Genomic DNA, 16697 nt, shown 5'->3' with positions numbered 1-16697 from the left:
GGGGGGGGGCGGGGGGGGGGAGGAATGTCTTCAGGGCACGTCAGAGACCTTCATGGTAACCCCTCCCATCACAGACTGGAAGGCTAAGTAGGGAAAAATCATTTCCCGGGCCAGGCCCAGGGCTCCCTGATTTGTGCAGCCTAGTTATTTGGTGCTCTGCATTCAGCTGTTCTAGCCGTAGCTAAAAGGTGCCAAGGTACAACTCAGACCATGGCTTCAGAGGGTGCAAGCCCCAAGCCTTGGCAGCTTCCATGTGGCATTGAGCCTCCATGTACACAGAAGTCAAGAATTGAGGTTTTGGAGCTTTGTAGATTTCAGAGGATGTATGGAAACACTTACATGTCCAGGCAGAAGTCTGCTGCAGGGGCAGGGTTCTCATGAAGAACCTCTGCTAGGGCAGCACAAAAGGGAAAAGTGGGATTGGAGGTCCCTCACCCCACACAGAGTCCTCACTGGGGTACTGCCTAGTGTCTTCCGGACTCCAAAATGGTAGATCCACCAACAGCTTGCAACATGGACCTGGAAAAGCTGTACACACTCAATGCCAGCCCATGAAAGTACCTATGAGGGAGGCTGTACCCTGCAAAGCCACAGGCGTGGAGCTGCCCAAGGCCATGGGAGCCCACCCTTTGCATCAGTGTGCCCTGGATGTGGGACATGGAATCAAAAGAGATCATTTTGGAACTTTAAGGTTTAATGACTGTCCTACTGGATTTCAGACTTGTATGAGGCCTGTAGCCCTTTGTTATGGCCAATTTATCCCATTTGGAATTAGTGTATTTACTCAAAGCCTGTACTCTCATTGTTTTTAGGAAGTAACTAACTTGTTTTTGATTTTACAGACTCATGGACAGAGGGACTTACCTTATTTCAGATGAGACTTTGGACTTTTACTTTTGAGTTAATTCTGGAATGAGTTAAGACTTTGGTAGACTGTTGGAATGGTCTAATTGTGTTTTTAAATGTGATGACATGAGATTTGGGAGGGGCCGGGGTGGAATGATACGGTTTGGCTGTGTCCCCACCTAAATCTCATCTTGAATTGTAGTTCCCATAGTCCCCACATGTCATGGGAGGAACTCAGTGGAAGATAACTTAATCATGAGGGCAGTTACCCGCATGCTTTTCTTATGGTAGAGAGTGAGTTCTCAAGAGATCTGATGGTTTTATAATGTGCTTTTCCACCTTTGGGTTGGCATTGCTCCTTCCTACCACCATGTGAAGAAGGAAGTGTTTGTTTCCCCTTCTGCCATGATTGTAATTTTCCTGAGGCCTCTCCAGCCATTCTGAACTGTGAGTCAATTAAACCTCTATTCTTTATAAATTACCCAGTCTTGGGTACCTCTTCATCAGCAGCATGAGAATGGACTGATACATTAATACAAGGAAATACTGGAGTATGATATGACATTCTAAATTTTCACAATGAAAACAATCTTTCCTACAGCACACACCTTTCCGAAACTTTCTTATATTACTTATTATATTCTTTGTTCTAATTAGTAGCAGTGCACTAGTAGGGACCTTGGAAGTACACTAACAAAAGACCTCCTAGATGTGCCAATTATACAAATGCATTTTTTGCAGAAACATTCACATCAAAATCACACAAAATTCGGGAAGTTTCCCTTTCAGTTTTGATACAGTGGCTTGTATTTGTCTAATTGGGCAACTTTATTAATGGCTAGATAAAGGTACAAAAATCAGTTGCTTGAAATGAATCAGAATGAAACATAGGTAACTACAACTCAAGGGACTAAAATTCCAGACAGAAGGGAACATCACTGAAGTTAAAATAAGTCTCTCTACATTTCCTTTTAAAGTATAAGCTGGACAAGTTCTTATACATTGAAGTATTAGAGGGTGAGGAGTGCTAAGCATTGCTCAGAGCATTTGAAAATCTCATGGCGTTAAAGAGACATAACTTGGCATAATGAGGAGCTGTGACATCCAGAATTTGAGGGACTATAATAAGGAAACTGCAGAAAAGTAGTCAACATTCTGTTGTCTTTTCCCCTCAAAGCATTTTAGATGCCAAAACTGTATAGGACACACGTCTAGAAGCCAAGCAGAAATGGTAGCTAAAATTGTAAAATCCTAACTAGAATTTTCAGTAGTGAAACAGGGCTTACTTCAGGACCCATCAGGCAGGAGCAGCCCTGGTTAAAGGGCTTCCACTGAAATGCCTGAAAGGCTACAGGGGCAAAGTGAAAAAAAAAGTGAGTCTTCAAAGAGACCGAAACTGTGTCCTGGATCATTTCAATCCCTGACTAAAAAGTAGGGGGTTGGATGGCAGAGGGTGTTTAGTTAAAGCTTTAAACCAAAGTTCATGAGTTAATTATAATACTTTAAATGTAAACAGACTCACTTTTTCCATAAAATTATCAAATTAGGTAAAGCAATAGCCAACTATATAATATTTACAAAAGACACATACAAAATATGGAGACAAAAATGTTTTAAAAGCCCTAAAATGTGGAAATAAATATTTCTGCAGACACTAAAAAAAAAAAAAGTTGGTGCAGTATACTGGTACCTGAAAAAGTAGACTTTAAATCAAGAAATGTAATTCAAGATAAAGAGGAAGATTTTATAATTAAAAGTATCAGTTCGTCAAGATGATTTCACATTTCAAAATGTCAACACAACTTTTAGCCTATCCTCAAAATTTATAAAAATAATAAAGTATTTAAACAACATGAATAAAAATGAAAATCTGGTTGGTAATATAAACCACTGCAAAATACACATTCCTTTCAAACGTACGTACAATATACAACAAAATAGACTGTTACTAGATATAAATCAAGTTTCTGAAAAATATAGAATATATTTTTAAAATATAGTGGAATCAAACTAGATATAAATGTCAAAAATATAAAGAGAAAAGTCCCAAATATTTGAAATTAAATAATACACTACCAAATAATAAATAGATAATAGAATAAACCAAATAAGAAACTTCAAAAAAATTAACTGAATTATTAAATAAATAACAAAATTTGCAGAATGCGACTAAAACTTTGCTTTGGGAAAAACATATATTTAAAATTGATATGTTAGAAAAGATGAAAGGCTAAAATTTTGATAATCTAATTTTACATCTCAAGAAATTAAAAGAAAACATTAAAGTAATTCCAAATAAAGTAAAAAAAGATAATAATATGAAAAGCTTTTAATGGAATAGAATACACACACACACACACACACAAAAAAAAAAACCCAGAGAAAAATTAAAAAGCTGAATGTTGGTTCTCTAAAAAACAAAAATGATGAAAACCCAGTAGCATGATTCATGAGAGAGAGGGGAAAAAATAATAATTAGGAAATTATAAATATTAAGAAGGGAAAATCTTACAGAGGCTACAGACAATAAAATCCCACAATTCACAAATAATCATGGATGATGAGCTTCTGTGTGAAACAGGTCTTAGGCTTACCTAACATCTATCAGTCTCACCTGTTTTGCCAGGAGAGTGAGGAAGTCACCAAGGTCTGCACCATTACCATTGGTCTTTAGGCTTGTTTCCTTATCAGCTAAAAGGCAAAAATAATTAATAAGAGAAAGACATTTGGTCTTGTTTGAGTCCTTGTAAGCAGAAAAGGAATATTTACAATACACAACAAGAAAGCTTCTTGACTCTCAAAGTTGATGATTCATTGGAATATGTGAGAAGTGGGACCAATGGATCGTTTTTCTACTTAGGCAGGATAAAACTTAATGAAACAGAGCTAGGGTCATGAGAGCTTTTGAGTACTTCACAGAAAAACAAGAGAGAGAGAAAAATCATAGATTAGATATGAATTGTAAGTAAATCAAACAAACATTTTAGATTATTTCTTAGAACATTTTGCTATGGCTTTCCCTTTCTGAATATCACACACGAAATCTCCCTTTCCCCAAAAACGTGTTCTCCGGATTATGGTACATAATTACTGCATCATCATATCTATCTCTTTCTCAATTTGTGTGTGTGTGTGTATGTGTGTGCACAAATGTGAGTGTAATTCTGTCCAGAAAGGATAGGAGTGAGTAGTGATGGAAACACCTCCTTTCATACGGTAAAAGTCCCAGAGACCGTTCTGCACATGGGATTTATTAGGAATTCTCAAACCCAACGACTCTGGACCTGACACATCATACCTATCCAAGCCTCTACCACATCAGCCTTCCAGTTGAATTCCTGAAAGTCATAATCATTTTTCAATTGCAACTTCCAAGCAGCTATTGCCTTGGCCAGAGAAGGGGTCTTTTCATTCAAAGCCTCCATCTTAGAAGAAATCTCTTTGTTCTGACTTTCGTCCTGCAACACCTGTGAGAAGGGGAGAGACAAATATATTTATGAATGTGCAGGGCTAGGAATGTGAATCCTTTAGTACCAATAGAAAGCACTCATCTCTCTCATTTCAAATATATAACCACAGTCCTCTGGTCTAGTGTAATTATTTTATTATTCATTCATGTCCAAGAAGGTCATTTCCATTTCCAACATTTGGATGATCTTCCCATGTTTGTCTGTGTAAGTGCGACCTTCTTAGTTAGTGTAAGTTTCTAGGAGGTAGGGAGTCACCTCTGTTTAATGGTCTTTTGTAGCAGTTAGATCAATGAAGATTTATTAAAAACTACATTTAAACAAAGAAACGATTCTCAAATTTAAAAGAGGTCTCAGTGTTGTTTTCCTCGAGGCTTAGAAAGCAATTTCTTCAAATTATTATAATATTCTATGGCCAAAGATAGTGATAAGACTTTTATAAACACCATGTTCTGCATGGGACAACAAAATGTCAACACAAGATTTAAGGAAAACTGAAATATGTATGTATAAGAATTTGAAAAAAAATCACAGCAATTGAGTAGATAATTATTTGCTAACCACGACACAACAAAAGGCAGTTTAGAAGAGATTGTTAAAGTTCTGCATATGATCTTATCACTGCTTTCTGCATATAATCTTAGCATTTCTATATTTAGGCCAGTCCCTTTTGGAGAATGGAAGTTTGAGCTGGAATTCCTGAACTAGCTCACCTTATTTAGGATGTCTTCTCCTTGTGCACACACATTTTGAACTCGGGTCTCATGGACAGCAAAGTCGTTTTCCAAAGCTTCATGCTTCATTAGCAAGCTCTGCATAAATGAGTCAGTAAGAATCAAGATATCCAAAGCTGGAAAATCTATTTTCACTCATATTCAGACTCTCTGTGATACTATTCCCTAGGGTTGATTCAATGACATTGGCAGACTAGGTGAATGCCCACTTTTTCTGGAACAACTATACTCAATTGCTTTCTCAAAGTCTCACTTGTCAATGAGTGCAACTTACTTGAAAAAAGAGTCAAAGATATACAAGTGACACTCTTTCTAATTTTTTACGTGACTGTAATCTTATTTTGATTTTGGAATAAGGGTTTGACTGAGGTCATATATAAAGATTCCTCCATATTGAGATTTATCTAATTCAGTGAAACAATGTGTCTAGCAGAAAAAAAATTAATAGAAAGAACATCCTAAACTAATCCCTGATCCGAGAGAGAAGTCAAGGGGAACATGGGGCTTCCATTGACTATTACTCTAAAAGTTCTCTGATTGCTTTCTGGAAACATGATGTCTGTGTAGCTGGCAGAATGAAAAGAGGAGTGTGGCTGAAGCACGAAGAGTGGTACTTTGTCTTCTGTTGTACTTTCCAGAGAAATATCTAAATAAATCCATAATCACTACCACCAGGACCACCCACCACTGCTCCCACTACTGCCTTCACCTCCCTCTTGTCATAACAGCACTCTGTCCATTTTTTTTTTTTTTTTTTTTTTTTTTTTTTTTTTTTTTTTACTGTGCAACATAGTAACTCAGGCTAAAGGAAGAAACAGAATTTCTATGAATATTATACTTTTCAAAATCCCTCTTGAAAATAAAAGAACTTTCAGTTCATTGTGTTGAGGCACTAAAATAAGATGGTTACTCATTGTAAAGCAAGATGGACTACATTGTATATTATGACTGTATTACATTTCAGTTTTTGAAGAAACTGTAAATGAATATTGGAAAGGTGATTGACTTTGTATGAGTGAATGCCTGAATGAATCATGTTTATATATATATATACTGCATGAAGTAAAGTCTCTTCAACATCTTCACCATCTATTTTCAAATAATAAATGCAAAAATAAAAGAAGAAACATTAGAACTGATGTCAAAGAAATAAAAGAGATCACGACAAATGGTTACAAACAATTATATGCCAACAAACTAGAATATCTAGAGAAAATAGATAAATCCCTAGAACAGACAACTTACCAAGACTAAATCATGCAGAAAGTCCAAACAGACTTATAACTAGTATGGAGACTGAATAAGAAATAAACCTCTCAACAAAGAAAATCCCAAGACCAGATGGCTTCACTGATGAATTAAATCAAATATTTAAATAATTAATACCAATTCTTCTCAAACTGTTTCAAAAATTTAAGAGGAGGGAACATTTCTAAACACCTTCACAAAGTCAGTGTTACCCTGATACCAAAGCCAGGCAATAATTCTCTCGATAGATAGATAGATAGATATGTCTATCTATCAAGAGAGACAAACTATATCTCTATCTATCTATCTATCTATCTATCTGAATATATATAGAGGAGCTAATATCCTTAATATCCTTATTGAATATACATGCAAAACTCCTCAACAAAATACTAGCATATTGAATCCAGCAGCACATTAAAATGATTATATACCACAAACAAGCAAAGTTTATCCCTGGGATGCAAGGATGGTCCAACATATGCAGATCAATAAATGTGATACAACACATTGACACAATAAAAGATAGAACCAAATAATCATCTCAACAGATTCTGAAAGGAAATGGACAGAATTCAGCACTCTTCCATGATAAAAACCATCAACAAACGAAGAACAGAAGGATATTCCTCCAAAGTGATAAAGCACATGTATGAAAAGCCCACATTTAGACTTTATTATATATAAATTATGAATTTAGATTCTATTGTTGATCAGGGTAGAGCCCTACAACAATCTGCTAAGGCTAGCAGAGACGCTCTAGAGTTCTAAAACTTGTAATAGCTTTGTACTTACAGCAGAAGAAAACAAATGTAAACTGGGTTAAAGGATTTGGGGTGGTAATATAATTATTTTTTATTTATACCTATCTATCCTAGGGGGGCAACAGTTTTTTTTTTTTTTTTTTTTTTTGGTTGGGACTACAGGTAGCAGCAGCAAACCGAGAGAGAACAAAATGAAAGTCATCCGAAGTCATATTATCTGGATATTGCCTCATTCTTGGAGTGTGAACCAACAGTCAAATATGTTGTCCAAATGTTAAGTATATTCATATTTTTGTTCTTCAATGGAAATCAATTTCTCGACCGTATGTTTACTTGTAGAATCTGTGTAAGAGTTGCGATGACCTGGGAGCCCAGCGTTCTGGTTTGCCACTGACCAGTTACTTAACTTTGGGGCTTGATTGCTTCACGCTCAACCTAGTAAAGGGGAACAATGGACACTTCAGAGGAATGATTGAGAATAAACGTAGAAAAATGCTATGAATTGTGCAGAGAGATATGTAGGTAAGCTGATATTGTTTTAAGAATTATGGGATTATCAGGATTGGTGCATGTTATAAGATAAACGTATTAACCGTAGAGATATAATGGTTACCTAAGACTACATTGGTATTGTAAAATTAAGATGAAGCCATACTTTTTTCAAACCGCTTCTCCTTTTTTTAAGGAAATTTAGTTTCTATTCTATTAAGTAATAATACGTAAACCTATAGTAAAAATGTTAGGTAGCTATATCATAGGGACATCTTTTGACCCACCTCTGCAGATTGCAAGATGTGTTGTGTTCAGCTCGTCACCGTCATGTTAACAAATTCTGCTTGAAGATCCTCTGATTGAAAGCGGTGCTGCTAGTTGTCTGTCATATTTAGGTCTCCCCTCCTCTAACAATAAAAGCATTGTACAGACACATAACATGCAGAAAGAACGACACATTTTACCACAATGCCTCTGGCTCGCTTAGCCAATGGATTATGAGAGGAAGTACAGTGCTATTGTTTTGGGAACTGTCTTGTGACCAGACAGACCAGCTGGAGAGCCCCATGTACCCCACTCCTTGCTCGTTCAGTTCCTTGTAAAATACCCTCCCCGGAGTGGGACAGGACCTGTGACTCGTATTTATAACTAATAGAATATGACAAATCATTGTGGGATTTCACTTGTTGTGTTATGTTATTGTTATGTATATTCTTTTGTTATGTCACATAAGACTGTCATCTTGCTACCAGCTAACTGCGTAGGGCTTCCTTTCTGGCTTAATGAAGCAAATGGCACACTGGGAAAGCTCATGTGGCAAGAAACTGCAGAGGTCGTCGCAAGTTAAATGAAGAATCACCTCTAGGGGAATTGTGAGCTCGTAGAATATAGGAGCCTCAGCCAACAGCAGCAATGAGCCTGAATCGGCGCGCTAGTACCACAGCCACAAAAATAAATTCTGATAGCAATTGAGGTCAGCTTGAGAATGGATTCGTTCTCAGTTGAAACCCCAGATTGTGTAATGCAGCCCAAATCAACACCATGATAGCAACTCGTGAAACCCCCGTAACATAAACTAGCTAACGCTGTTTTGTACTCGCTGACCTAGGGAACTATCTGAGATATAAAGTCTGTTGTCTAAAAAAAAAAAAAAAAAAAAAAAAAAAAAATCATTTAATGGCGTGAAAACCTATAAAGGCTTTTCTTTAAGTTTATGAAGCAAGGCAAAGATGCTCACTCTCACTATTTCTATTCAACACAGTACTAGAAGTCCTCGTGAAAGGCATCTAAATAAGAAAGGAAGAAGTAAAATTGTCTTTGTTTGCAAGTTACATAATCTTAAATACAGACAACTCTGAACACTCCATAAAAAACTGTTAGAACTAGTAAACAAATCAGCAAAGTTACAGAATAAAACTCAAAACATAAAAGTCGGTTTAGAAATTGTAAACAATAAACTATCTGAAAAAGAAATTAAGAAAATAATTCCTTTTACAATCACATCAAAAGAATAAAATATATAAAATAAATGTAACCAAGGAGGTGAAAAGCTCATACACTGAAAACTATAAAACATTGATAAAAGAAATTAAAGAAGCCACAAACAAATGGAAAAACTTTCTGTGTTCATGGATTAGAAGATTTAATATTGTTAAAAAATGTGAATACTACCCAAAGTGATGTACAAAGTCAATGAAATCCCTATTAAAATCCCAATGACATTTTTTACAGAAATAGAAAAATCAGTAAAATTTATATGGAATCAGAAAAGGCCACAAATAGTCAAATCAATCTTGACAAAGAAGAACAAAGCTGAAGGAATCACACTTCCTGACTTTAAAATGCATTAAAAAGCTGCAATAATTAAGATTATGGTACTGGTATAAAAACAGACATAGATGAATGAAACAGAATAGAGAGTCCAGAAATAAACCCATGTATATGTAGTTAACTGGTCTTTGATAAAGGTGCTAAAAATATACAATGGAGAATAGACAGCTTCTTTAACAAACAGTGCTGGGAAAACTGCTTTTCATTTGCAGAATAATGAAATAAGACCCTTATACCATAACCAGGAATCAACTGAAAATTGTTTAAAGACTTAAATGTAAGTCTTGAAACTGTAGAACTCCTGAAAGAAAATATAGGGTGAAATCTTCACGATATTGCTGTTGGCAATGATTACATAGATATGACACGAAAAGCACAGGCAACAAAAAGAAAAAATAAACAAGTGGGAGTATATAAAGCTAAAACTTCTGCACAGCAAAGGAAACAATCAACAGAGTGGAAAGGCAACCCACAGAATGAGAGTTAATACTTATAAATGACTTTTCTAATAAGGGGCTAATCTCTAAAATACATAAGGAATGAATATAACTCAATACTAAAAAGTAAATAAAAAATAAAAATAAAAGTAAAAAAAATCCCTACTAACTTGATTTTAAAATTGGGCTAAAAACAAACATGAAAAAAATGTTCAATATCACTAATTATCAGAGACATGCAAATTAAAACCACAATGGGATATCACCTTACTCCTGAAATAATGGCGATAATAAAAAGTCAAAAAATAATAGATGCTGGTGTGGATGTGGTAAACAGGGAACACTCTCACACTGCTGGTGAAAATGTAAGCTAGCAGAACCACTATAAAAAACAGTATGGACATTCCTTAAAGAACTAAAAGTAGAACTACCATTCAATTAAGCAATCCCACTGCTGGGTACCTACCCAAAGGAAAAGAAGTCATTTATGAAAAAGACACATGCATACTTGTGTTTATAGCAGTACAATTCGCAATTACAAAAATAACCAACCAACTTACTGCCCAATTAATGAATGGATAAAGAAAATGTGGTAATATATATATAATGGAATAGTACTCAGCCATGAAACGAAGCAAAATAATGGTGTTTGCAGTGACCTGGATGGAGTTGGGGGGCCACTCTAAGTGAAGTAACTCAGGAATGGAAAAGCAAATGTCTTATGTCCTCACTTATAAATAGGAGCTAAGCTATGAGGATGAAAAGGCATTAAAATGATATAATGGACTTAGAGGAATTTAGGGAAAGGGTGGGAAATGGGTCAGGGATAAAAGACTACATATTGGATATAGTGTACACTGCTTGAGTGATAGGTGTACCAGAAATTTAGATATCACCACTAAAGAACTTATCCATATAACCAAAACCACCTGTACCTAAAAAAACTATTGAAAGAAATAAATTTAAAAATAATAAAAATGAGCTAAGAAGTTTGATAGAAATTTCCCTAAAAAGGCGTGTAAATGCCCCTCAGGTATATGAAAAGATGCTTTACATTATTAACTATTAGGAAAATGCAAAGTAAACCACAATGAGATATCAGTTCACACCTGTCGGGATGGCTATTAACAAAAAAATAAAAGACCAGTGTTACTGAGGATATGCAGAAGTTGAAACCCTTTCACAATGTTAGTGGGAATGCAAAATGGCACAGCTGTTATGGAAAATAATATGAATATTCTTCAAAACATTTAAAATAAAACTACCTATGGTCCAGCAATTCTATTTCTGGATATTTATCCAAAAGGACAAGGAAATAATGATTTCAATAAGATATTAGCATGCTTATGTTCACTGCAGCATTATTAACAATAGCCAAGATATGGACACAACCTAAATGTCCATCAACAGATGAATGGATGAAAAAAATGTGGCATATTCATACAACAAAATACTGTTTAGTCTTAAAAAATAAGAAAGTTATGCAATATATGACAACATAGATGAACCTTGAGGACATTACGCTAAGCAAAATAAGCCAATTATAGAAAGACACGTGCTACATGATTCCACCTATATGAGGTAGACAAATTTATAAAATCAAAGAGTGGAATGTTAATTACCAGAGGCTGAGAAAAAAATTGAAGTTTTACTAATCATAAGGCATAATACATTTTTAGTAGAGAAAGGGTTTCACCATAAACGGGATATTGACATTGTCAAGCAAGATGAAAACACTTGAGAACGTTTCTATACAGCCTACAACATTGTACCTACAGTCAACAATAATATGTTATACACGTATAAATGTATTAAGAGAGTAGATCTCATGTTCAGTGTTCTTGTCACAATAAAGCAAATCAAAATGAACAAACTAACAATTCAATTAGAAAGTGGACAAAGAGACATTTCATTGAAGAAAATATACAGATTTCAAATAAACACATGACAAACATGTAAAACATCATTATCCATTAAGGAAATGCACATATAAACTACAACGAAATATCATTATATATCTATTTGAATGGCTAAAATAAAAGTAGTGACAACACAGAATGCTAGCAGGGATATAGAGAAACTACATCATTTATGCATTGTTGTTAAGAGTGTAAAATGTTATAGCCATACAAACAGGAAAGCAACTTGGCTTTTTTTTTTTTTTGGTCCAAAACTAAATAGGCAGTTACCATATGGTTCAGTGATTGGGGTTCTGTACATTTATCCCAGAGAAATAGACTTATGTTTGCATTAAAATTTGTGCATGAATATTTATAGTGGCTTTTCTCATAGTCATCAAAAAGTAGAAACAGTCCAGACACCCCTCACCAGGTGAGTGGTTCAACTGTGATATACTTTTACCATGACACTGCTCAGCAATAAGAAGGAATGAACTATTGTTACACACAATAACCAAAATTAATCACCAGAGTATGGTGCTGAGTGAAAAGGTTGATCTTCAAAAGTTACATCATACTATGTGAGTTCATTTGTATAGCAGCATGGAAATGACAAACTTTAGAAATGTAGAACAGACTCGTGGTTGCCACAGTTTAAAGAGGCAGAAAGAGGAGGTGGCTGTAAAAAAGCAACATCAGCAATCCTTGTAATGATGGTAGCCTTCTGAATCTTAACTGAATCTTGACAATGTCAATATCCCATTTATGATATACTGCTTTTCTGGATGTTTCCATTAGAGAAAACTTGGTAAAGGACACGAGATTCTGTCGGTATTATTTCTTATAACTGCATGTGAATCTATAATTCTCAAACTAAAAAGTTCTGTTTTAATGCCTGTAATCCCAGCACTTTGGGAGGCCGAGGTGGGTGAATCATGAGGTCAGGAGATCGAAACCATCGTGGATAACATGGTGAAACCCCTTCTCTAATAAAAATACAAAAAAATTAGCCTGGCATGGTGACAGGCACCTGTAGTCCCAGCTACTTGGGAGGCTGAGGCAGGAGAATGGCGTGAACCTGGGAGGCAGAGCTTGCAGTGAGCTGAGATTGCACCACTGCACTCCAGGCTGGAAGACAGAGCAAGACTCCATCTCAAAAACAAAACAAAATGAAACAAACAAAAAAAAGTTCTGTTTTAAAGAAAGGGAAGCCTTTGAAAGCATTTGATAGGAAGCCTTAAAATGCTTGAACATGTGCAGTGGGGTGCACACACATGATCCAAAAGACTTACAAATAAGAGGAGCTGATAATTTGAATTATATGTTGTATAGGTTTAAGCTGTCTTTTGCAAATCTAAGCCTTTCCTTATGTCATCACATTAAAGTGAATTAATCTCTACAAAGAGTTCTTGGTAAATTCCCAATTTTTAGGGTTACTAGGCATAGTTTCCAAACTCCTAATACATTATTGTTTATAATCACTCTCAAAAGCTGTCAAAATTTACATTAACAAGAGATCACACTGATTACTTGTTCATTTCTTTATAGAGAAACCTAATCCTGCATTTAAAAGGATGTCTATAAATTGTGGAACTATTTTGTCCAGTAAGACCTTCTTCCTAAAATTATATTTTGTTGAAACTGCAGCCAATGTCCAGACATAAGAAGATATTTTTCCAAATCAATTTAACATGAAAATTTAAGGGAATCCTTACAAAAGCTATAATCTACAAGGAATCTGACTTGTAAGGAAAGGTCTTTAACCATTATTTCTTTGACTCATAGAAGATCATAGATTATGGAACTAAGATTTGAGTTCTGCCTTCACACCTGATTGATTCCTTAATCTTGGGCAAGTCACCTACATGCTTGGACTTTAATTTTTCGTATTTAATACTGTCAGGATTATTCATATTTCCTTCATCTTCTTTCACCAGAAAAATGTCCTAATATTACAGGTAAAACACTGACTACCCAAGAAAATAACCAAATTGAAGAGAAGAAAATTGATTCATTCTTCCCGTTCCTCACCTGAGTAGCAGCTAATGTGTCTCCAGAATCTCCTCGGACAGCCATAGCATTCTTTTCATTGATCCAAGCTTCCTCTTCCTCAGCATTCTGCATGAATTGCAAGTATTCAAGGGATTCTTCCAACTGAAGTCCTCTAAAACAAGGTGACAAGCCCCAGTGAGGATAAGAACAAACTGGTAAGCAGTGGGAGTACAGTGGGGTGGCACAATCTCATTCAGGCAGACCAGCTTATTCTCACAAGGTAGCCACAGTTGAACTGGGCCTCAACACAATATGATATGTGCCTACTAGTCAGTGGTGAAGATCTGCTGTGAAATGGAGGAGACTCCTTCCCTAGAAGTTCATTTTGTGGCACCTTCTACTGTCTAAGAAACTTTGTTGGAGGGAGGAAACCCACCCTAGCCAAAAAAGGGAAATGATGACTTCAGTGTTGGAGAGTATCAGCAGTGACACAATGTCTCTTTCTACTCTGAGCACTGCCTTCTTTCGTATATGATGAAGGCACCACAAAGTGCCAGAATCTCCCTTTTAGCCCCCCAGGAAAAATGGAATTACAGACAGAAATTGTTATACTTGGCCATATGTGTGATGTGGTTTGACTCCGTTTCACCACCCAAATCTCATCTTGAACTGTAATCCCTATGTGTCAGTGGAGGGGCCTGGTGGGAGGCGATTGGATCATGGGGGCAGATTTCCTCCTTGCATTTTTCATGATAGCGAGTGAGTTCTTGCAAGATCTGATGGTTTAAAAGTGTTTAGCACTCCCTGCGCCCACGCACGCTCCCTACTCTGCCTTGGTAGGATGTGCTTCTTTCCACTTTGCCTTCTGCCATGACTGTAAGTTTCCTGAGGCCTCCCAATCATACTTCCTGTACAGTCTATGAAACTGTGAGTGGATTAAACCTCTTTTCTTCATAAATTGCCCAGTCTCAGATAGTTCTTTACATCAATGTGAGAACGGACTAATACATTGTGTATGTGGTTCAAATTGGCTATATGGCTATAGGGGAAAATAATTCTTCATCCTTACATTACTAAGGGCTGCATATAATATGAAAACTGGGAGATAAAGCAAAACAGATGTGTGGCTAGTAACCTGATATGAAGGATAACACATGTAGGAAAACAATAGTAAAAGACGGCTGCATGTAAATGCAGAAGGAGAGGTAGATTTAGAACTGAGGCAGTGATCATATTGCCTGGGGTATATGGAGGAAAGTTTTGTGGTAGACTTGGCATTTGAGAAAGGACTTAAGGAGATAGATGGGTAGTTGGGGAGAGCAGACAATGCTGAGCAGGCACGTAAGTATCCTCCCAACATCCAAAATCCAGGAAGCGAATTGGGCCTTCTATATCCCACTCACCGGGCCTTGGCCAACTCTTTGAGTTTCTCCCAATGTTCAACAAACTGAGCCAGCCGCAACTGGATCTCCTCTTGCCCCACAGCAGCCTTGTCTTTCAGCTTCTCTGCCATATCCAGCACATTCTGAAGAATAATTCCAATTCATGTTCCATTACCTCACAATCTCTCCCCATTTAGCCATAGTCCCTTATCAAAGTATCTAGCCCATCCTACCCTCCAGATTATTTATAAACTCCACGGGACTTTGTGAGGGTCCTGAAAGTCCAGGGAGAATGATGAAAACTGCAACAAGATTTACTATGCTAAACATTCCCAAGTATTTTGGCAAATATATCAATACTTGCACTAGGCTACTCTCCATAATCTGCTTTTTGCTCTATTCATGGTCACAGAGTGATCCTGCTGCCAAGTCAGACCCAGAGTTGCCTTTTTCTCAGTTGGCTCAAGTATAGTTTTCCCAGATGTCCCAATCTGCTCCCAATTGTCAATCACTCCCCAGGAGTGTTAGAAGTGCTCTTTCCAGGGAAGAGCACGGGTTCTTGTTCAGAACTCTTCTACTTATAGGAGACTAAATGTGGAAGAGAAAAGAATATTTGTAAACTCTTTGACTAATTCTCTCTGACCTTGACATCCTACTTTCACATTTTATAGCACCCTCTTATTTATCTGTAACATGACAGGTTGCTATAAGATGATTTCTATATTTTCAGGTCTGGTATTCTATTTCTACCTGGATGGCAGGCTCATGTGCCACCAGCTCCCCCTCTAGGCGTCTGTGCTTCTTCAGCAAGTTCTGAACACCCTGAAGATCTCTCCCATAGTCCTGGGAGCTCACTCGTAACAACTTCTCCCTAAAATCAAGGAAAAAAACAGAAAGTTTGGAGTCTAGACATCCAAGGTCATCCTACAGCAATAGCTTTCTAAGAGTATGTGTGACTGGTGGTGAGGGTGGTTGTAAATTCTGTAATACCCTGTTGCCAATGACTGAAAATATAATTAGTGGAAGAGGCTGGCAGCAAAACTTCTGACTTAGCCAATACAAATTAAAGTAACATACTGATCTCCACCATAGGCACAACTGTAATAACCTTTCCATTAGTTTCTTTGCCTGTCCACCTGTGTATCCTCTGTTGTTTGCTCAAGAATATACATTAATGTTTCCTATTTCAGAAAAATGTGAAAGTTATAAATGACCTCCATGGATTTTGTTATTTTCATTTATTAATGTCAATAGTAAATTCAGCTAGAATGGTATAAAGAGCTGATTTCATAGGAGTCATGGCAGTTGGGATGCTTCCAAGTATAAAATGTTTGAGCGTCACCATGAAGCACAGTCGAAGACTACATGGACAAGATTATTCTATCTTATGGTCTTATCCAAAAACGATTTGAAAATACGTTGTTTGTTGCCCTATGCACTGTGCTTCCCTCTAATTTATTGATTACTCATAAGAATTAGCAGCTTTGTAGAAGAGAAGCATGATGAGGCAGGTTAAATTGGAAGTAGGCAAAATATTGTGATTTGCTAAGATTTTCCCATCATATTTTACAACAAAAATAGGATGAGTAATGAAATCATGGCAGATA

The 16697-nt window shown here is 36.4% G+C and overlaps 1 protein-coding gene across 2 annotated transcripts in view; it reads right to left on the bottom strand.

Moving 5' to 3' along the window:
- SPTA1 (spectrin alpha, erythrocytic 1) overlaps positions 1-16697 on the bottom strand; it is a 75544-nt gene that overhangs the window by 14077 nt on the left and 44770 nt on the right. For both annotated transcript variants that reach the window (XM_017875530.1, XM_017875531.1), the window contains exons 37-42: positions 15841-15961; positions 15112-15233; positions 13748-13880; positions 5027-5125; positions 4145-4313; positions 3461-3537 (exon numbers count right to left, since the gene is read on the bottom strand). In XM_017875530.1, coding sequence (XP_017731019.1) covers positions 3461-3537; positions 4145-4313; positions 5027-5125; positions 13748-13880; positions 15112-15233; positions 15841-15961 — 721 coding nt within the window. The remainder of the gene's footprint in view (positions 1-3460; positions 3538-4144; positions 4314-5026; positions 5126-13747; positions 13881-15111; positions 15234-15840; positions 15962-16697) is intronic.

This window comes from Rhinopithecus bieti, unplaced genomic scaffold (genome assembly GCF_001698545.2).
Source record: "Rhinopithecus bieti isolate Rb0 unplaced genomic scaffold, ASM169854v2 scaffold_10132, whole genome shotgun sequence".
Classification (NCBI taxonomy): Eukaryota; Metazoa; Chordata; class Mammalia; order Primates; family Cercopithecidae; genus Rhinopithecus; species Rhinopithecus bieti.
This window is presented reverse-complemented; position numbering and strand designations above follow the sequence as displayed.